This window comes from Mesoplodon densirostris, chromosome 3 (assembly GCF_025265405.1).
Source record: "Mesoplodon densirostris isolate mMesDen1 chromosome 3, mMesDen1 primary haplotype, whole genome shotgun sequence".
NCBI lineage: Eukaryota > Metazoa > Chordata > Mammalia > Artiodactyla > Ziphiidae > Mesoplodon > Mesoplodon densirostris.
Window position 1 is genome coordinate 91,494,374 of NC_082663.1, and position 23,250 is coordinate 91,517,623.

The 23,250-nt window shown below is 42.4% G+C and overlaps 1 protein-coding gene across 1 annotated transcript in view; it reads left to right on the plus strand.

The window, feature by feature from the left end:
- The first annotated feature begins 14,617 nt into the window (after nt 1-14,617).
- The window catches only part of MAN2A1 (mannosidase alpha class 2A member 1), a 167,577-nt gene continuing 158,944 nt past the window's right edge, over nt 14,618-23,250 (plus strand). Inside the window, exon 1 of the mRNA XM_060093236.1 lies at nt 14,618-15,277. Coding sequence (XP_059949219.1) covers nt 15,143-15,277 — 135 coding nt within the window. The 5' untranslated portion in view covers nt 14,618-15,142. The remainder of the gene's footprint in view (nt 15,278-23,250) is intronic.

The following is a 23,250-nucleotide window of genomic DNA, read 5'->3' on the forward strand; positions in this document are numbered from 1 at the left end:
AGTCGGCTAATGTGCCTGTAAATTTCCTCTGGCAGAAAACACATCACAGCAGCAGCAGCACCAGAAAACGATACAACCAAACTGTGGAAGACTGAAAGCCCAGCGCTTTCAAGGGTGATCAGAATGCAACAGAGTAAAAAAAATACAAGGCATTGAAAATAAACAAAGGCTAGGAAGAAATGAGATCACTTTCTAAGAAAAAAGGATTTATCATTTATAGGCCAAAAGAAATGCTTCTCCCACAGTCATTTTTTATATATTATTTGGCAGTCTCAGTTCAAGGTCAAAAATATTAGAGGGCAAAAGGAATATGACTCAATATTTAAGATTTGTCATGACTGGCTTTGTAATTGCATAAATATTAAGTATGTAGAAATAATTGTAAGCACATTATCTCCACATCTCCACACGTTGCTTTAATTTTTAATGTAATCTTTTTCCTGAGCTGGCTGTGGGTCTGTGATTTGCATAGCTAGAATGATCCGGTGCCATCAATTAAGTAATGAAGTTACTCATTGAACAGAAGAGGCTTCTAAAAGATTATACAAAGCTGCAGGAAAGGAGACTGTAGAAATGAAATTTTATGTTTCAGATAAATGGGAAGTTTATTTTAGAGCACATTTTCCCATTATAAATTTAATATGGCTACTTTACAATAAATTTGGAAAACAAAAAAGAGGGGAGAAAAGCACCTATATTTTCATCATCCTAACTTAGTGTTTTATATTCTGGTCTTCTTATACTTATGCATATATATTTTTAACACAGATGTAATCATAGTTCTGTGTGTGTATATGTGTATAGTTTTGCAACCAGGTTTTTTCTCTTATTAATATGGTTTTCATAACTATAACTTTTATGACTATGAAATAATGATAATAAAGGGGTCTATAATTAGACTCACCCACAAAATTTCTGTTGGCTAGCATTAGCAGAGTACTTAAGCACCTGACACTGGGGCCTGATGAATCAAATACCAGCTCTGCTACCTAACTGTGTGGATTTGGACAGATTAGTAAAGGTTATGCCTCAGTTTCCTCATCTATAAAATGGGCATACTAATAGTGCTTCTATTAGCGTGTTCTAGTGAGAGTTAAATGAAATAATCCATGGAAAGCACATAGGCTGGCTCTTTCATACAGTGAGTACTAAGACTAAGTGTTATTAAAAACAAAAAAGTCAAATACATTATACTGGGTTAAAAAAATAAGCTTGAGTTTTACAAAACTGAGTTTCCTGAGACATTGCCATCATCCCCAAAATCCCCATGTGCATTTTTCCAGTAACAACTCCCCACCTCCACCACTAATCAGACTTTGATGGTTAACACTTCCTTGTTCTGCTTCATACTTTAACATCTAAGTATGCTTCCCTAAAAGTATAGCTTCATTTTGCCTGTTATTGAACTTGATATAAATGTAATCTCTCTCTCTCTCACACACACACACACACACACACACACACACACACACACAATATCACTGTATTTAGGAAGCATACAATCCAAGGCTTGGTTATGTTGTGATGAAAAAAAGCTTTGGACAGGGAGCCAGAGAACTTGGCTTCTAGTCTAGTCTCTGTGAGATCTTGGGCAAATCTTTTTACTTCTCTGGGGCCTCCATGTAAGATGTTTGGATGTACTGTGTCTTTGAAGCTTTAGGGTACTAAATTGTTAAGCCCTTCCTATGTGAGTATTGTGTTGGCATATGAGAAATCAGAGTAAAAAAGAATCCAGAGAAAGGCCTGGGGCCTGCTGGAAATAAGCCTCCTCTTCTGAAAATTCATGCCAATAATAGTGTCAGCAAACAAAAGGCTATAGAAAAATGAAAGTAATGATCCCACATCATAAATAATTTTCTCATCTCGATATGTGTACATTTAGATATATTATTGGCCTTAACGTGCATAGGGAACATTTTTCCCAGGATAAATCGTAGCCATTAAGAGTTGCATGTTAGGAGTTTGGAGTTCAAATAAATAATCATATCATATAGGTTTTCCTGGACAGAGTCAGTTTTGAACATTTTAACCCATTCTCTCTGTAGAAGTATTTGTATTTCTCCAAATACTGCCTGGGCTAAGCACTGCAGATTGGCTCACCCAATGTCCATTCTACCATCCTCTTATGGTGGCATTCGTAATACAGAGACTGGAAGCTTAAAACATGTCCTAGACTCCTTTGCACCTAGAGCTATGGATATGAATTAGGTCTGCCAGTTAGGTATACTTGTGCAAGATTTAGAAAACATAAGAGAAGTTGAGGCAACCTTCTGACAACTTCTGACAGTATTTCTCTTATAATAAAGGTCATGGAAACAGTTTTCTAGAGCAATGTTCCATAGTTTATTACTCAGCCTCCTGGAAGACAATAAGCAGTTGTGGCAGCTATGAGAGCAGTAGCTTTTTGACTCCACCTTCTATCACAGGGTTATGTTTCTGAACCCAGTGTTCCAGTCATCCTCAGCAATAATAGCTCCACTGATAGGTCAACTCTGTATTATGCTGGAATCGTTCATTCTACAGGCCTAGTCTGTTAACGCACTTCTCCAATCCTGACATGGATTTTTGAAAGTACCCTCTATTAAATACCTTCCTGCTTGAAATACTTAGAATTGTTTCTATTTTTCTTTGCACTGAATCCTACGGATACACATCCTAGATATTATTTTGGAAAATCTATTCACCGTAACACAAGGTGCAAAGTATTATAACTCTATAGAATGCTATAGCAAATAGAGGAGGGGTTTTGAAACCAGAAAAAACAAGCTAGTTTAGTAGTTATGTATCCTTAAGCAAGTTATTTAACCTCTTTGTATCTAAGTTCAAAAAATATATATACACACACACACACACACACACATATATATATGAAATAGATATCAGTATACTAACCTTGTAGAGCTGTGAGAATTAAATGAGGCAACAGAAGCAAAGTATCTATGTACTTCATATCTAGCATTGAATGGTCACTCATTAAATAGAGTTCATTTCTTTCTGTCCCCATATGGGATGTCCTTTGGTGACTAAGGTGATTAGCAAAATAATTTTGGGGGACATTCTCCTTAAAGGACTTTAAAAAGACCTTGTAGGAACACAAAGATTTGGCGCTGATTCACAAAGACAAGAGGAATATCTTTAAACTCAGCTCAAGAGCAAACAGACTTCTACTATGAGTACTACCAATTCATCCCAACTGGTGGCTCAGGGCCCAGATAATTTGTTAATTATCTCAACAAATATTTATTAAGCCTCAACATTTTTAGATACTACTTTACTCATTAAGATACAGTGGTAAATAAAAAGGTCCCTGACTTCCAGGAGCTTGCACTCTACTGGGAGAGACAGACATAAAATAAGTCAGTATATAATTTAAAATAATGAGAAGGATTATGAAAAAAGGTATTCTTCCTTTAGCTCTCTTTCCCTTACCTTCTCAGAAGTTTCTTATGTTACTTGACTCATCCCGTCTCTCAGCTTCCTTTCATGGGAGGAAAGGCATAGGTTGGTGGAGATTATGCCAATAATGTCAAGATTCTCTTAGGTAGGTGAGTAGTTTCAGGATATGTGAAGAGTCTGGGGCCTGTTACTGTTTCATGGATGCCAGCAGAAAATAGATGATGCCTGGATTAGAGACAAAGGAGCAGGTCAAAGCAGCATTAGCATGATGTTGACACTTGTTTCTTATGCCCCCAAAATCCCATGGGGTCTAAGGGGAGGGGTCCAGGTGGCTGCCACATACTCAGTGGTTTTCTGTCACAGCCAAGGAATATTGAACTCGAGGAATTTACTGCTTTTATAGTGTTTGGTAAGCAATCCTACTCTTTGGGAGGAAGCTATTACTTGGTTGCTCAAGGTTGCTTGCTGCAAATCCAACCCTGAGAAATGACCCAAGTAAAGAGTAGTCTGGGCTCTGCATCCTTGGCATACCCAGAAATAATGTACAGAGATGCTCAGGACCCTTGGCAGATTGCTTTTCCCAACAGGCAGAGGGTTTTGTGCAATCATAACTACAAAATTTTCTAAGGTCTTAGAAGTTAGAACTTTGTTTCTACTACCTTCGAACCTTTCACCCTAGATGTGATATATTTAGGCAATTGAAGACCTCAGACAGATTACAGAAGAAGTTGATAGGGGAAGAGATAGATTTTCCAGTTATTACCAAATATAACCTGAGGCTTCTGTATGGATATACAGCCTCTCATCTCCAGAAGCATGGTGCTAGACCTCACACCTAGAAACCTCACCCCAGGCTCTTTTCCTATTCAAGCTATCATTGAGTACTCATTTTAACAAACCTCCACTGCAAACATATATTTATGTGGGAGGGAAAAGGGCAGAATATGATATGTTCTCAGCCCTGAGCTCTCCTTGTATGGCCACTGCTCTTGAATCCTGGTAGAAAGGGTCATCCATGGGTCATCCTCAGAGTCCACTTTCCTTGCGCTTTCAAGCCAGGGAGAGAAAATTGTAGACTTGCTCCATAATAAATCAATGTTGTCCAATTTATCTATGTGGACTCCACTCTCCACTTCCAATGGTAGCAATTTCAAATGTTCTCTACCCTATTCACCCCTTCATGGAACCCATTTTTCCATTTCCCAGAGAAAATGGAAGGCAACTGGGGAATGCTCTCCCAACATGTCATTTGTTACCTCTTAATTCCTACAGCAAATGCTGAAATAGCTATCATTGTCTCAATGGGATACATTAGAAAATAGAGTTTTGGAGATTTTATGTAACTCTCCCAAAATGACAAAGGCTTTGTGTCCTGGAGAAGGAATCAGAAGAAATCTTTATGACATGGGACCTTACTCATGTAGGCTTTAGAAATGGGAAAATAAATAAAACTTCCCTGTTTTTTTGTTTTTTTAGTGTTCCTGTAAGAGGCTCTAGCCTCCTAAGCCACAGAAATGTATGCACTACAGAGAATGTTTTCTTTCACTTTTCCTAGATACATTTCTCATACTATAAATATTAGATCTGTAGTTGCTTGTTTTCCTAATGACAGAGCTAACTGCTATGATCCAAAGGGTTAATAAAACCTCTCTTATCTTCCCCAAAGCAAAAAATTATATCCTGGGAAAGGCACCTAGGTTAGTTCTGAAGGTGCTGGGGAGACTGGAGTGTTATCTTTCTAGTTATTTAAATTTCAACTAGGAATGAAGACGTTCCTAGGCCCTGGACTTTGAAGACATCTGGAGTAAGGAGGAGACCCTTCCAGGAGAGGAGGGGCACAGCTGCCTCCTTTATCTTTATAAGCAGAGAAAAATCATTTTCCCTTGTCATTTGTCTACAGAGTATCTGGCCACTCATTTAAGGAAATTTCCATTCTTTTTCATCACTTCGTCGTCCCAGGGGTAAGGCGTGGGGCAAACTGGGAGAGGGGAGCATGAAGTTCTTACTTACTGTGGGATAATAAGAAATTTGCCTCTGATTCAGAACACCTCATGTGCTCATTCAGGGTAAAATGAATAAAGATGGATATTAAAAACCCACTACCAGACAATTCAGAGGAGGGATAAGAACCACAAATATTTCTAGACCATGAGATAAGTAGCTATAAAAAATACCTGACAATATTTGAAGAGATAGAGAGATAGTGTTTGAGTTTCGCTCTTATGTGGAATGAGTAGGAGTTTGCTGGTGGACAAGGCAGCTGAAGGACATTCTAAACATAAAAACTTATACCAAGGATTTGAGGTACATCTTTGTTCAAGTTTTTATAAAACTGACACTTTCTTCAAGGTAGTACTCTACTTCTGTTTGTCACAAATCTGTCATATTAATTTTATTAGAATAGGACAGTCTACTGCCATCTTCCAGAAAATAGTTCTAATAACTATACAAACTGACAATATCAGCAATATGTGTGGCACTTCTTGGAGATGTTCCATGTGCAGTCTGTACAACCATACATAGCAGCCCTGTCTGCCTAGCCCATTAGAGAGAGGTAAGTTATTCAACATAACTGGAGTGAAGATGGTGTGTGAAAGGGCGATAGGAGATAAGCCTGGATAGAAAGGCAGAGGTCAGACTCCCCAAAACACTAATTTGAAAAGATACATGCACCCCAATGTTCATAGCAGCACTATTTACAATAGCCAAGGTATGGAAGCAACCTAAGTGGTCATCAACAGATGAATGGATAAAGAAGATGTGGTATATATATACAATGGAAAACTACTCAACCATGAAAAAGAACGAAATTTTGTCATTTGCAGAAACATGGATGGACTTGGAGGGCATTATGCTAAGTGAAATAAGTCAGACAGAGAAATCACTGTATGATATCATTCATATGTGGAACCTAAAGAATACAACATACTAGTGAATAAAACATAAAAGAAGCAGACACAGATATAGAGAACAAACTAATGGTTATCGGGGGAGGGGCAACATAGGGGTGGGAGAGTGGGAGGTACAAACTATTGGGTGTAAGATAGGCTCAAGGATGTATTGTACAACACAACAAATATAGCCAATATTTTGTAATAACTATAAATGGAAAGTAACCTTTAAAAATCATATTTTTTAAAATTAAAAATAAAAAGGCAGAGGTCAGAACTTGAAGGAACTTAGGGTACATACTAATGTGATTAGTATCAAATGTGAAGGTGTGGGAAACTACTGAAGGACTTTTAGGCAATTGGGAAAGTTGTGACAGTAGGACAAGATAGTCAGGAGACCTGGTAAGAGATAGACCAGAAGATAATGGGAGCGCCATGATAGAAAAGGATAGGGAGGAGGTTGCTGTGGTCTCAGGGAAGGGAGTGTCTTCCTTTCCAGAGTGATTCTCTATACCAAGCTATTGGTCCCCATCACTGTATCTTCTTCTCTACTACCTTGATATATTACTGAACTCTTCTTTTTCCTGTGTCTTCAATCTCTCTCCACTTACTTCATCCCTACAGCCTTTAGCTGCCCCAATATATCAAATACTTGCTTCTGCTCACCCCTACTTTTTCACATGAGTATTTTCCCCTGAATTATACTGGCTTAATTCACTCTTCAGATTGGGAAAATCCTACCCTTCTAAGTAACAAGTGGCTGAGCAGCCCCTAAGCAACAGTGCAGTGGCTAACAGAGCCACAAGGATCACAACAAAAGCTTCTAGGTTGGTTTGCCACACTTTGAGAGATTCAGCCTAATATTAAGGTGACCACAGGCTCAACTGGATTTAGACAATTTATTACTTGCACAGCAAAAACAATACCAGGATGGTGTCACCTCCCCACATCTCTAGTCCCACTGAAGGACACTGAACTGGAGGGACCCAGTGACAGAGACAGGAGTGATGACTGATCTACTACTGAGAAGCCATCTCAACTATAGCCAGGCAGTTTCTAGACTTACACAGAAGCTTGCAGCTGTATTTGAAGGGAGATGGAGTTAGATGGAAAGTCCTAGGCTCAGCTGAAATGAGGGAGATGGATGAGAAATGGTTTTATGGCAGCTCCGCACAAGAAGCTTATCTCCGCCTGGTCGAGAAGGAATTGCAGGGTATTCCAGGAGGACTCTGGTCAGACTTGCCTGACTGGCCTACATAAAGCCATGTAAAGCCATGTGGTAGCAGAGCTGTCTCTCAGTAACTCCATCCCTGACCTTTCATGTATCCAAGAAAGAATTGTTTTCAGGAATTCAGGCCACCCATTAGATTGCCTAATTAACTCTACTGATTAACGGCAAGGGCTTGAACCAAACAGTTTCTATTCGTCTTAGGCTACCTCAGATGAGAGTGACCATGACTCTGACTCCTAGCAGGATGATCAGACCCATCTGAAGGCTAAGTTGCAAACAGGCTCCCAACCAGAGCCAAGCCAGCTAAGTACATCTCAGGTACCACAGACCTTAGAGAGCCACACAGCTTTCTCTCTAAGGTAGGAGATATATCGCTCCACCTGTCCTGATTTATTAATATCAGTGCAGCAACAGGTGCTGGCATTTGAATATATTTTACCTTCATTGGCCAGCAGGAGGTCCAGAGAAATGTGATTGTCTATAACCACTTACATTAGAGAGTTCAGACTGGTTTTTGTTAGGCAAATATAGGCCTGATGTCCACATTAGAGGTAGTACCCTACTGGGGGCATAAACTGTATTAGGAGTGTTTAGTATCATTTATTGCAGCGAGTCAACTTTGTGTTCCTTGTGATGGACAAACCCCTTGGTTAAACCTAAATTATTCCTGCAAAGCAGCCTGCAGTGCTTTTGAGGAGAACAATCTGGCTCTCACAGCCAATCAGCCTAGCCTTTACAGCAAGAACTGCTCCAGGTAAACTAGATTCTGCTAATAGGTTTATAGTGACTTCAGCAACAGCATTTTGCTGACATGGGGGTCAAGGTTTGACTTTTCAGTGTCCAAAGGAACATCTGTTAAGTATTTGGCAGTAGGGTCAGGAGGGAGTGATAGATACCGCAATCAGTCAAATTCAGAGCATGAGCAATAGTCTGGGGAAAGCATAGAAGAGAATTTTTTTTTTTTAAGCTGGTAAATAGAGAACACATGGGACTGAATAATCTCAGGCTAGGTGGAACCATAGTAACGTCCAGAAAATTAATCTTGTTCTGTCATCGTGGGTGGAAGTCATCCATCTGAAAGGTCAACAGTCCTGAGTTTAAGATCTAAGGACTAAGGATCTATGTCCTAAGATCTAAGGATCTAGGATCTAAGTTAAGAATGGGTATTCAGCTACCAAAGCATCCTGAGATACCAGGTCAGGTGTCCTACAGGTAAGAGCCAAGACAGGTTAATGAGTCTTCCCCTGACTCGACTTCCTGGGGTAGGGTGTTCCTTTTCCACCAACTAGTTGTACTGTTGCTTTCCTTCCTAGCCACATGATTGGTAGACTGGTGTCTGCAGCACTCAACTTCACTATTTTTTCCAATCCTATAATTTCTAACCAGCACCATTTGCTTGGATTTCTCTCTTAGTGGCTTTTTCCTTGTATAGCTTGTACCATCCTAGAACTTATCCCACCCCTGAGGTGTGGGCCTTGCTAGGACCACTTCAGAGTTGTCATGTCACACTCCTGATTATTATCTGATGCCCTCTAGTTCAAACAAATCTTATTAAGGTGTATAAAATACTTGCTGTTTCCTGCTTATCATATTCAATCAGCATACTGTTGTCATTATAAACAACCAAAACGTGTGGTTCTTTGTGGAATGTCAAGATGATCAATATTTCTGTAGGCTATATTGAGGAGAATTGATGTGTCCCTGAGGCAATACTGTGGAGGTATACTTGTAATAGGGAAGAACAAATACAACTCCACATTTAACCTGTTTCTTTTACTTTAATCTTTGTATTCTATTGCTTTTGCTACAAGTTAAGAATGTTGCCTACAGCCTGAAATATACAGGATAGCCCATTCTCAAGGCTCTGATCTTTAAGGGTATAACACTTTTCCATTCACATAGAGATAAAAAGTTGCAAAACAGAGAATAACATTTCTTGTTGGGGGTTTACAGGAACATTGTGACCTGACCTACCTGGACAGTTGTAAGAACAAAGGATTCTGACACCAAGAAGTTTGCAACAACTAACCATACCCCCCCTCCCCTTTTAGTATAAAAGAAGCCTGAATTCTAATGAGAAAGATGGTTCTTTGGGACACCAGTCTACCATCTTCTCAGTCTGCGGGCTTTCCAAATAAAGTTGCTATTCCTTGCTCCAATAACTTGTCTCTTGATTTATTGGCCTGTTGAGCGGTAAGCAGTTCGAGCCAGGACGCAGTAACATACTGTTGGCCCTGTTAGGTAAAAGCCAGCTGCTTCTGGTGGTTTTTATGAGTAAGTATAGAGAAGACAGCATTATCCATGTCAATAGCTTTATACCAAGTGCCAGGTGCTGTGTTGATTTGTTTCAGTAAAAACACTGCACCTGGGGACAGTGGCCACGATTAGAATTACCGCCTGGTTAAGTTTATAATAGTCCACAGTCATTTTTCAAGATCCACTTCTGCACTGGCCAAACTGGTGAGTTAAATGAGAATGTGATGGGTATCACCACCCCTGCTTTTTTTCAAGTCTTTTATGATGACATTGTAACAGGGAAGAACAAATGTGACTCCACATTTGATCTGTTTCTTTTACTTTAACATTTGTATTCTACTGTTTTTGCTACAAGTTAATTACTTAAGGGATGTTGCCTACAGCTTAAAGTATGCATAAGGGCCCATCTCTGGGAACCCAGACTCCCATGCCAGAACTTAAGCTTAAATACCTTTGTTTAGCTCACAGGAAACATCCTGACCAGGCTCACCTGTAAATGCCTGCAGCAAAGACGAAATTAACACATCCCCTCCAGAGTCTGCTGAAACCCAGAAATATTTGCAAAAACTTATCAGCTTTTTTTACTTTACCTCCTCCTCTTTGCTCTATAAAAGAAACTAGCATCCAAACCCAGGCAAGATAGTTCACTGGGACACCAGTCCACCATCTTCTTGGTCTGCTGGCTTTCTGAGTAAAGTCACTATTCCTTGTCCCAACATACCGTCTCTTGATTCATTGGCCTGTCATGCGGCGAGCAGCATGAGCTTGGACCCAGTAACAACATTAATTGCCTTACTATTTTGGAAGAGAGTGAAATTTCTAGGCGCATCCACTTAGCTCTTCCTACTATAATGGACTTCATCCTATGGATAAGCCAAAATGGGGATATGATCAGTTCTAGAACTGAGAAAATAATCACACAGTTGGTGTGTGGATCAAGTGACCTACCAACAACTGTGAGCTGGATATGAGCTAAGACTTCATCTATCTACTGACCAAGATAAACTCCAGCTTTGGTTGAAGCGTCACAGTGGTGTTTTGAGTCCCTAGGAATTAGCATCAGTTCAGATCTGATGTCTAGAAAACCTCAAAAGATCTCCATATATCCTTTTCTCCAATGTACTGCCACTCTAGTATATAGCCACACATTTTTGGGGGACAAGGTTGTGGGAACATTTACAACGTGTACTGTGGCAGTGGTGCAAGGTAATTCCTAAAGAGTACACAGACTCTCCTTCAACCAAGGCGTTCTGGGTCTGTGAATTGATATAGGTCTAAAAACTGAGTGAGAGTCCACTGTGGTGACTCAGCTCAGATACTGGCTACCTGATTTAGAGCTTTTCTTGTTAATAAATATCAAGTAGTACTCTATTAGGTTGTCTATCTATTTTTTTCCTAGGACATCTCTGTGGGCCAAGGCACTCTGATTGCCTGTACACACCTGTTGCCCTTTCATAAGGCAGATGTACCCACATTACCTTTGGTGGTCTGTGCTATTTTGGGATCCTGTCATCCCCATTGTTATCAATGAGTGCACCTCAATAGTGGCATCCTCTATAGTCATACATGGCCTACAGAGGGAAACATCCACAGAGATTTTCAAAGATGCATGTCTTCCTCTCACTAATGTATTTCTCAATTCTTCATTGAAGGAGCATCTTCTGGGTCTTTGCATGGAACACAGCTGAGGGATGTGCATGCAGATTACATATTATAAGTCCAGTGTAACATTTCCATAAACTTTTGGATTCCCTGTTCCACATCATGTCAGGGAAGCTCTGGCATTTCAACCTCACAAACTCTAGGCAACTGATGAGTCCAAGTTTCCATCAGCCAACCAAGTAAGCTCTAGCTGCATGAGCTAGACCCACCTCTAGCTGCATGAGCTAACACATATAATAAACACCATAACAATAAATTTGGCTCAGTATAGTATTACATTCCATCCTCCATGGTCTAACACCCTCAGAATCCACTCCCACATGTCCTCCAGGTTTCTGCCTATATATTATCAAAGTCTTGTAGTTACTTTGGTGTGTAAGTTACTACTTCCTCCATCATAGTGTGCACCTATACCCCAGGAGCATGCTGAAATTTGATCCTAGTTGTGAGTACACTGTAGTAGAGGGTGATTACTGTGGGTTTTGAGGATAATGTGAATTTCCTCTCAAGGCATCTGCCCCAGGTGAGTTTTCAAGCAGAGGAAGCCTACCTCTTCAGAAACTGGAGGGCGACCTACTTCCACTAGTAAGAGAGGCTCAGAGTGACTTGGGGGTTCAAGACTGTCAGTTTCATCTGGGTCTAACCCACTCCAAGTTTTGGGATCCTATTATTTTACAGCACCCTAACTTTTACATGAGAAACTTGCACATCCATGAATTCAACAGAAGTTGTAATTCAGTAATGTGAAAATTAAAATTTTGTGTTTTGATTTTCAGCAATATCATTTTGTTGCTACAATCAATAAGAGCTTCCTTTAGAATTGTATGGAGTGTGTCTCTCTGGTTCTCATACCATAACTTGGAACTGTGCTTGTCATTTCTCTTTTTAAGCATTCAAGGTGGGGATGGGGGTGGTGGTGGTGGGATGAATTGGGAGATTGGGATTGACATATATACACTAACATGTATAAAATAGATAACTAATAAGAACCTGCTGTATAAAAAAATAAACTACAATTCAAAAAAAAAAGTACTAGGGATGTGATGTACAACATGATGATGATAGTTTATACTGCTGTATAATATACAGGAAAATTGTTAAGAGAGCAGGTCCTAAAAGTGATCATTGTAAGAAAAAACTTTTTTTCTTTTTATTATATCTATATGAGGTGATGGATGAGAACTAAACTTATTGTGGTAATCATTTTATAATATATGTAAAGCAAACCATCATGCTGTATACCTTAAACTTATTCAGTGGTGTATGTCAATTATTTCTCAATAAAACTGTAAAAACTTAAAAAAAAAAAAAAGCATTCAAAGGAACTCAAAAGAATACATCTCACACCACAGTCCTTATAGTTACCTTACAGCCGTAACAGTCCAGTGTAGCTGCCACTTGGGGCTCCAAGGAACTTGGTAGTTCACCACAATCAGCCACAGATGACTGGTTAACTGGGATGCCCCGTGTACTATGAATTATTAGCATCTTAATTCACTTTGGCAAGGAACTCAGCACTGAGCTCAAGCCCAAAGGCCCAATCAAACCAAACTCCTAATCCTATCTTTGCAGGTCTATCTCTTGGGACTACAGATAAAGTTTAATAAAAAGAATTATTAACTATAACAGGGTTTTGGAGTAACGAGAGAGTCACTAGTAAGAGAACCCTAGAGAATATAGAAAGAGCAGCTTTAAGGAGCTAACCTTATAACTAACCCTTGGACTAGGAGATAGAGTTCTCAAAGAAGAGCTCCCCCAGCCCTTCCCAGGGCTAAGATCCAAAAATTACTGGAGAGGGCACAGCGTGGCTCACTGAATGGCAGAGAAATCACTGTGGTGCCACACCTTGTGAAAAATCGGCCCTCTGGAACTGGCTACAGACCTTGCCTCCAGGGTACCCAGAAAGCTATTCACAAGGTAGTGTCTATCTTTAGCCCGCCTACTACGAAATCACTAGAGTTGGCGACGTGGGAAGAAACCGCTGGCGCCTGAGCAGCATAGGAGCTCGGCCCTGGAGAAAGCCAGGTATGCTGCAAGAGCCTGCCTACCAATGCACCAAAACCAGGTAGTAAAATACTTTTCTTCCTGTAATGTCTCTTCAGCATCCTCTACGGACAAAGCTTCAGCCCCTGTTGGCAAAGGAAAACTTACTTTAAAAGGCCCAGATCCATTTTCACAGTGCAGTCAAAAAGGGTGAATTTGGAGTTGAGAGGCAATAAATCAATAACCGGGACAAGCAGGCTCCCCTCACAGATTTTTGTAGCCAGACGTCTACACCTGTCTGGAGAGTCCTTCGGCAGGCTCCTTTCCCTCAGGTTTCTCCAGACGTCACCAAAAGCCGCGGAGGAAAAGATGAGTCTGAACAGAATTCGCAGCCCCCTTCTCCTCACCGAGTTTCCGTCCAAGGCACCCCAGGCCTGGGATCTCAAGGACAGGAAACCTGGGCAGTGAAAAGGAAGTGGGGAGAAAGCGCAGCAAAACTGGGCTGCTGGCGCCCCAGGGTCTCTCAGGGCCTCAACTTGAGCAATACTGCCTCCCAGGTCACAAAAGCAGTCTGAGGTCTTCCCACCGCGGGGGGCTCCGGGAGGCCGACGCGGGGCGGGCCCTGCGAGCGGCGCGTTGTGATTGGGCGCCTGGGAGCCCGCCCCCTCATCCCGGAGCGTCGGGAGGAGGCGGGGCCCGTCGCCTGCTCAGCTCCCGGGCTGCCGGCGCCTATTGACCCAGCGGCCACTGCACCGCTGCTGTCTCCTGCTCGTGGCGGGTTGTGCAGGAGCGCCGAGTGGCGCTGGAGAACCGGCGTTTCCTTTCGCAGCTGCCGCCGCCATCTCCGCATTTGCCGGGCGGGCGGGCGGGAGGGAGGGGACTCGCGGCTGCAGCTGGAGCGCGCTTCTCTCCGGGGAAGGTCCTCTCCTTGCTCTCCTTTTCCTCTTCCGCGCGCCGCCGCCGCCCGCCCCCTGCGCCCTCCGAGCGCAGCCCGGGTCCGAAAGCTGAGCGAAAAGGGCGGTGGGGAGCGGGAGGCGCCGGCGGGCGGACGCGCGCTCGGAGGAAACTCCTACCGGACCCGTGCGTCCCCGCGCCCGGGGTGCACCCCGGCCCGGCCTCAGCGGCGGCGGCGGCAGCAGGAAGGGGCTCAGTCGGGGGAGGCGGGGGCGGTGCCACGGGGGCGGGCCCGACTGTCCCGGCGCTAAGTTGTGGGGCCCGGCTCCTCCCACCCTGATTTCTTTCCCCACGGCTCCTCGGACCCAGTTCCGCGCTGCCGACCCTAGAGCCGCCGAGCCCGCACATCCTGGGTGAAGAGGACACGCCTGCCCTGGTCGAGAAAACTTTTCCTGCCGACTTGGTCGGGGCGACGGTGGCAGGAAGTCCAGACAGCGACCTTTCCTCCGCCTGCTCCGCGCGCCCTGCCGGGTGCCGGCGCTGAACTCGAGATCTAGTTTGAGCGGGCCCCTTCCGGGCTGCAGGCGAGTCCCGCCTCAGGAGGGACGCCCGGCCCCAGGGAGGGCGGTGGGCCAGGGCGAAGGCCAAGGGCGCGTGGTGGCGCCGGAGATAAGGTGCGGAGCGCCGCCCGGACCCGCATCCGCAGCGGAGAGCGCGGAGAGCACAAGCACGGGAGCAGGGAGCCTCCGGCGGCCGCTTCCAGGAGTCCACAGTCCGCCTCTTCCTCCGGGTGAGGACAGTGCCCTGGCCCCGAGTCTATCGAGGAAAAATGAAGTTAAGCCGCCAGTTCACCGTGTTTGGCAGCGCTATCTTTTGTGTGGTGATCTTTTCGCTCTACCTGATGCTGGACCGGGGTCACTTAGACTACCCCAAGAGCCCGCGCCGCGAGGGCTCCTTTCCCCAGGTAAGGACCGAGGAAGTGGGGACACGGGGCTCCGAGAGGGTAGGGGTGGGGGCCCGTAGTTACCCGTTGCTCCGCGACCTCTCCTTCCTGCCGAGGCTCCGCGCTCCGGCAGGGCGAGGCCAAACTGGAGGAGGCTTGGATCCTCCTCCAGCCTGGGCTCCGCAGCCACCTCATCCCGGGCGCGCGGAGTTAACAAAGTACCAGGCGGCGTGCGGTGGCCGGATCGCGCTCAGGGGAAGTGGCCGTGTTCCCGCACTTCGCACCCGGGCCTGTTGGGGTGGTCACCTGCTGGCCAGTGAACCGGCGCGGCGGGAGGCGCTCCCTCGCCGGCGCAGCGCCCTCTGACAGCTGTTGGTGAGCCCCTAGGTCCACACAGGGTTAAGCTGCACTGACCCCCTGCGCGCACCCAGTCGCGGGAATGGATCAAACAAACCCCATCTGGGTGTTACATTTATTTATTTATTTTAACTGCACTGTCGCTTGAGGGAAAAAAGTTTATTCCGTGTTGCAGACCTCTAAGGTATGAATCTGTGGGGTTGATTTTAGTGTCGTCATTCTTCAGCTATTACATGGGGTTTGTTTGGAGCAGATGAGGGAGCCTAGTGGGGAAGCGCTTGTTATACTCCAGCCTGTAGCTATGGGGCGCTCAGTCCCGAGCCAGCGGTCAAATTGTCAAACGAGTTGGGAAAACGACCCGTCTTAAGTCTTTTATCTCAAGTTACTAAAAATAAGCAAACGGAGACAATCGGTTCTATTTGGGAGGATATACCGCGTGTGCGATTTGTTTTAAGTTATTTGCCAATGACCTGTACGATCCAGAAATTTTAGTAAAACTGGGTATTGGGTAGTATCCCCTGTAATGAATGAACCGAAGAACTCAAAACCCTGACAAGCTGATTTATCAACTACTTCACTCAAGGGTAGAGAAACGTAGGACGTGAACAATTTGGTGTTTTTTTGTTTGTTTGTTTGTTTTTCTTTTGTGTGACAGTGTAAATGACCAAAGAATATTCTTGCCTTTTGTTCTTGTGAAACGCTAGGACAAAAGGCTTGAGTTTAATGAAATTAGACTACTAATTTTACCTGAATTATTATGAAAGTGAAAAAAAGACCCCTTTGTGGATCATCAATACAGAGCATTCAAAATGCTTTGCAGACGAGAGGTATTAAAAATCTGGTTGTAAATAGATGTATCAAAAAATTTAAAAGCTTTTGCTTTTAGGTAGTATTATAGAGAAAATATAGTGAGATAAGCACTATGGGATAGTTTAGTGTTTGCCCAGTGCTTGCTGATAAGATTGGATAAAACAGTTAAAAAAAGGGGTGGGAGGGAGGAAGGGTAAACCCTCTGAAGCCAGAGCAAAAGGAGGAGTTCTAAGCCTTTTTAAAATATGTTGTACAATTTTGGGGCTTAACTTACCGTGATTTTTCCCCCAGTAATCCTATTTTTTCGAATTTTCTCCATTACAGGAAAAACCATAAAAACTGATAGATTTTACTTAAAGTGTAATCTTGAGTAATGTCCTTTGGCTTTGGCTTGATGAACACTTCGCAATGATTTATGCACACATCTGGGGCTGGGGTTCTCTGGCAACCTTGACATTTCACTGTTTCTAAAGAAGTGAGTGAGTCATTTGGTTACTGGGACATCTTAGGTGAAGTTAATTCCAATATTTTAATGTCCAGCCCTAGTCCTTGTCAAGGGGCTGAAGTTCTGCTTACAACATAAAGCATTTAATGGAAAGTGACAGTGGCTGCTGGAAGAGAAGGCCCTGTGTGTATTCTGTTTTGTGTGCAAGGGGAGAGGGTTTGGAAGGTGGAACTTTTTATACTTAAGTTTGCCTTTCTCAGATTTTCGGTACTGGCTTTTCAGTGCAAAAGGCACCTTTGCTGATTTAGTTTTGGAGAGCCACTGAATCCCCACGCAGGTGGACTGGATAAATGCTGAATAAGCCTAACTCTTGTATGTCTGATATCAGCCTGTGTGTCTTAGTCTTACATGGTAAACTGCATTCACACAGTCACCACCCAGTAGGTGAGGAAACTTAGGCACAGAGAGAGTAACTTGCCCAAAGTCACACAGCTAAAAACTGAGATTTCAACAGGCAGCCTTTGGAGTCTGAGCTCTCAGCCACTATGCTGTACTGCCCCCTTTAGTAATCCTTTGCCTACTGTTTAGTCCCCCAACTTGCTTGTGGAAAACAGAGCATTATGCTCTGCAGCTCCTTAGCTTATGACTTTTTTTTTTAAGGATTTTTTATTATTAAGCCCTAATGAATGTGCTTCTTTTTCTTTTTTATGCCTTTTTTAAAAAATTAAGTGTTTGATTTTGAGATAATGTAGATTCACATGCATGTATAAGTAATAATACAGAGATCACATGTATCCTTTACCAGTTTCCCCCAGTGGTACCATCTTGCAAAACTGTAATACAGTATCACACCCTGGATATTTATATCTTGATACAGTCAATATACAGAATATTTCCATCACCACAAGGACCCCTTACATTGCCCTTTTATAGCCACAACCATTTTCCTCCTGTCCCTGTTCCCTTCTAGCCCCTGGCAATTACTCACCTGTTCTCAATTTCTATAATTTTGTCATTTCAAGAATGACATGTGGGCCTCCCTGGTGGCGCAGTGGTTGAGAGTCCGCCTGCCGATGCAGGGGATAAGGGTTCGTGCCCCGTCTGGGAGGATCCCATATGCCGCGGAGCGGCTGGGCCCGTGAGCCATGGCCGCTGGGCCTGCGCGTCCGGAGCCTGTGCTCCGCAACGGGAGAGGCCACAACAGTGAGAGGCCCGCATACCGCAAAAAGAAAAAAAAAAAAAAAAAAAAAAGAATGACATGTGAAATCATGTAGTGTGCAACCTTTGGGGATTGGCTTTTTTCACTCAGTCTAAATCTCTGGAGAGGCATCCAGGTTGTTACATGTTTGTTCCTTATTATTTTTTGCTGCTGTTATTATCTTTTCATTTTTCTTTTGTTCCTTATTATGCTGAGTAGTATTCCATAGATAGAGCACAGTTTGTTTAACCATTCACCTGTTGAAGGACGTCTGGGTAGTTTCCAGCTTGGGGCGGGGCAGTTTATTTCAAATAAAACTGCTATGAACATTATAAACATTCACATAAGCCCTCATTTGTCTGAAAAATGCCCAGGAGTACAATTGCTGGGTCATAGGGTAGAGGCATACCTCAGAGATATTGCAGGTTTAGTTCCAGACCACCGAATGTGCTCCTCTTTATGAAACATTTAATGATTGAGATTTATATCTCTCCCAAAATGTCTTCTAGCTCACTTGAGAGCTAAACATTATAATGAAAACCGTTATGCAGCATAGCATCCTAGCATTTGAGTTGATTTTTATTTTTTCACTACTCCTAACTCCTATGTAAATCTTATGATGAGAACACCAAGCATAGCAAAGCTAGGTTGCACTAAATTATATTTCTTTGATGAGTTTGGGTATTAAATTCCTTAGTTTTAATAGAGCCAAGCTAGTCAGTCACTATAAATCATTTTTGGTGTCTAGTAGAATGATTTCTCTAGAAAGGGATTGATTTCCTCCGAATTGTCCATTTTAGTTCCTTCCAGTTAACACGGAACCTTACATGGTCCACCATGTAAACAAGATATGTTTTAAAACCGTCTTCAGTTGAGAGCAGTCTATTTGCTGTTATTCTGGCTTTCTTTCTTTTTGCCTCCTCCCCCAAGTGTGTGTTTTCCACCACTGGGCCAGACTCTAGGGTGGAAGTGGGCCCAACTCTGGGTGCTCCAGGTTCTCCCACCCTGGAGCAGCTGCTTGCCTCTGAGATAGTCCTTGGGAGGCTTTCCCCTGTGCTTCTGGGAGGAATTCCTTTGAGGCCTTGAGGCAACAGGTGGCTTTGTCTGTTTTAGCTTGTGTGTATTTTAGGGTTAATAAATCTCAGCTAGAAAAATTAATAAAAATTCCACTGGGAATGAGAGGCTGGCCAGGGCCTAATGCCCTGAAGATGCTTTGAGGTAATGTAAGAATTTGAGCAGTTGGAAAGGAGAAACATTGTTAAGGTCTTCCTGAAATTCTTCATCACTTCCTACAAGCGATTTCACAAGTTGCTTACTATCTACATTGTGTATAAGAGGATGGCTTATTAATGTCTTATGTTTGGATCTGCAGAATTAATGACTCTGGTTTTGTATAACAAATGATCGATCTTTAAATAACTAGTATAGCGTATGGTCATAGCGATTCATATTAACCCTTGAAAGTTCAGAGATCGTGACTGATGGAGAATGTGAAAGTGAAGTTCAGTTTTTATCTTGGTGCCCAGAAAACATTTATCAAGTGAGAAAGTGTGAATGTCTTTAAGTATTTGATTGAAAGACGTTGGTAGGTGGGGACTTTTATGTCTTTTTTTTTTTTAACTTTTACTGTGAAAATATAATACACATATAAAAACATGCTTAAACACTTTACATCTCTAGTACTTTCTTAAGAGTTCAACACAGTATATGTTTAATTAACGTTGACCTCAGTCCCCCAGTTGTTTTTTCTTGCTTTTAGAAATTTGTGAATCTTAAGAATAATAAATAGAAAAATACGATTTTTCCTGCTTCTCCACACTCCAGTGCACTCTATTTATAAACAGTAGCTCTTGTTGGGGTTTGTACAGGTGTGTAGAAGGGAGCTTGTTTCTTTCCTTGGGGTACACTGTTTGAGAGCTGTGACTTTTGGGAGGTGACGGAACATTGACCTTGACCGTGGTGACAACCAGGGATTTAGGAGAAATGAGTGCAAGAACATGAAAGCCCCTGAAAAGGGCTGGTTTCCTCCACCCCCTCCGGAGTAGAGTCCAGCAGTCCTTCAGGACTCCTCCTGCCAGCATGCTTCTCTAAGACTCAAGAGTTTTCCTATACACGAACTAGGACAGACAGTCATGACTGCATCTGGTCTGAAGGCTTAAGTTTATTATTTTTTAAATTGAATTGAATGGGTTAGTCCCAGATCAGCACTGCTGTCAGGACCTAAACAAATACTTTTGCTTGGGAGATGTTGCAATCCTGTTTATCTGAAGGGGGTTTTCTCTGTGACTCATTAATTAGCATTAAAGGATATCTGGGCTGTGGGCAAAACATTGACTAAATTACCATTTTTATTTGTTGTTTTTTATTTTGAGTCAGCTATTGCTTTTGGTGATAGCTGTTAAAACTTTGGCCTTTTTTGACAGACTGGACTAAGTGTTGAGATTGCCCTAGAAAGAGTAGTTCAGTAGCTGCTTCTGATTCCGTTTGTTTGTTTGTTTTGTTTGTTTGTTTGTTTTGCGGTACGCGGGCCTCTCACTGTTGTGGCCTCTCCCTTTGCGGAGCACAGGCTCCAGACGCGCAGGCCCAGCGGCCGTGGCTCACGGGCCCAGCTGCTTCGCGGCATGTGGGATCTTCCCGGACCGGGGCACGAACCCGTGTCCCCTGCATCGGCGGGCGGACTATCAACCACTGCGCCACCAGGGAAGCCCCTGATTCCCTGTTTTTACTCTTAGTTTTTTGAGTCCAGCAGTCTTAGTTTTCCCTTGTTGTTCCCTCACTTCCATGGAGATCTGTAAGAAAATGGGAGGATATTCAACAGCTGGGGTATAATCTCTGGTTGCTGGATTATAAAGGCCTCATTGCGTTTTTGGCTCCTTCCATCCTGGTGGTCATGTTCCTGGTAGCATCAGCTTTTATAGTACATGTGGAAGAGAGGAGGAGGAACTCTAAAGAGCAAATTTTGCTTCTTTTCACAGTTGGGATTAGTAAGTTGATCAGGAGAGGAAGTGTAGACCATTTTAGCTAAAACGGGTTTCTGTTTCAGTTATAGGTGTTACACCAAAGCTGCTAATTTTAAGATTGAAACTGTGTTTACGTTCAAACAAGTTTGAGGGTCGATTGTTCTGAAATGGAGTTGAGACCTAGTGCTTGAGTATTGCTAAATTTGCCTTGTGATAGGGAGGAAGTAAACGATTTGATTTGAGTACACTCAGTCTCTTGAGGTTACAATGTAGCTTTTCTGTGAGACAGTGTATTTAAGGTAATGCTATTTGTATTGCAATACTTCTATGCAGACCAGTGCATAGTAGGTATCTAGTAAATATTTCATGTTAAATTTGTAAATTTAACACGTTATATCTAAAGAAGAGATCAACCTTGAAGAATGCTAGTTTAAACATGTACATCTCTACCTTTGGCTGCCTCACAAACTCTTTGCTACTGACATTTGCGGCTGGATTCTTTGATGTGGGGGGCTGTCCTGTGCATCATGGGATGTTTAGCAGCATCCCCGATCTCTACCCAGTATATGCCAGAAACACCTTTCCCCAACTGGTAGCAACCAAAAGTGTCTCCGCACATTGCTGTATATGTCCCCCGGGGGAATAAAAAATCAACCCTGTTGAAAACCACTTTGGCTGCAGTCTAGCCAAAGGCCTATTCTTTATACCCATAGCACTTTGTTAGCACTTTGCATTTTAGGAAGGAGTGATCAAAAGGCTTAATTCTTTTTTTTTTAATTGAAATATAGTAGAGTTACAATGTTGTGTTAGTTTCTGGTGTACAGCAGAGTGATTCAGTTATATATGTGTATGTGTGTGTATGTGTGTGTGTGTGTATATATATATATCTTCTTTTACATATGCTTTTCCATTATGGCTTACTATAGGATATTGAATATACTTCCCTGTGCTATATAATAGGACCATTTTGTTTATCCATTCTATATATAATAGTTTGCATCTGCTAGTCCCAAACTCCCAGTCCAACCCTTCCCCCCTCCCCCTTGGCAACCACAAGCCTGTTCCCTATGTTTGTGAGTCTGTTTCTGTTTTGTAGATAAGTTCATTTGTGTCATATTTTAGATTCCACATGTAAGGCTATCATATGGTATTTGTTTTTATCTTCGTGACTCACCTTATTTAGTAGGATAATCTCTAGGTCTATCCATGTAGCTGCAAATGGCATTATTTCATTCTTTTTTTATTTCTGGGTAATAGTCTATTGTGTGTGTGTGTGTGTGTGTGTGTGTGTGTTTATATGCCATATCCTCTTTGTCCATTCATCTTTAGAGGGACATTTAGTTTGTTTCCCTGTCTTGGCTGTTGTAAATAGTGCTGCTGTGAGCATAGGGGTTCATGTATCTTTTTGAATTATATTATAGTTTTGTCTGGATAAATGCCCAGGAGTGGGATTGCAGGATCATATGGCAACTCTATTTTTAGTTTTTTGAGGAATGTCCATACTGTTCTCCATAGTGGCTGCACCAGTTTGCATTCTCACTAACAGCGTAGGAGGAGGGTTCCCTTTTCTCCACACCCTCTCCAGCATTTGTTATTTGTAGACTTTTTAATGATGGCCATTTTGACTGGTGTGAGGTGGTATCTCATTGTAGTTTTGATTTGCATTTCTCTAATAATTAGAGATGTCGAGTATCTTTTCATGTGCCTATTGACCATCTGTATGTCTTCTTTGGAGAAATGTCTGTTTATGTCTTCTGCCCATTTTTTGACTGGGTTGTTTGTTTTTTGAGTTGTTTGAGCTGTTTTTATATTTTGGAAGTTAAGCCCTTGTCAGTCACATTGTTTGCAAATAATTTCTCTCAGTCCATAGGTTGTCTTTTTGTTTTGTTTATGGTTTCCTTTGCTGTGCAAAAATTTATAAATTTGATTAGGTCCCATTTGTTTATTTTTGCTTTTATTTCTATTGCTTTGGGAGACTGACCTAAGAAAACACTGGTACAATTTATGTCAGAGAATATTTTGCCTATGTTCTCTTCAAGGAGTTTTACGGTGTCATGTCTTGTATTTAAGTCAAAAGGCTTAATTCTAATACTCAAGGATAACTAGCATTTTTTTGATGACTGAAATGTATCCTTTCACTAGATGCCCCAAATTCACTTATATTTTTAGGATTCTATATTGCAGTATGTTATAGAAAATACAGGGGTAGATTATGTGCATATGG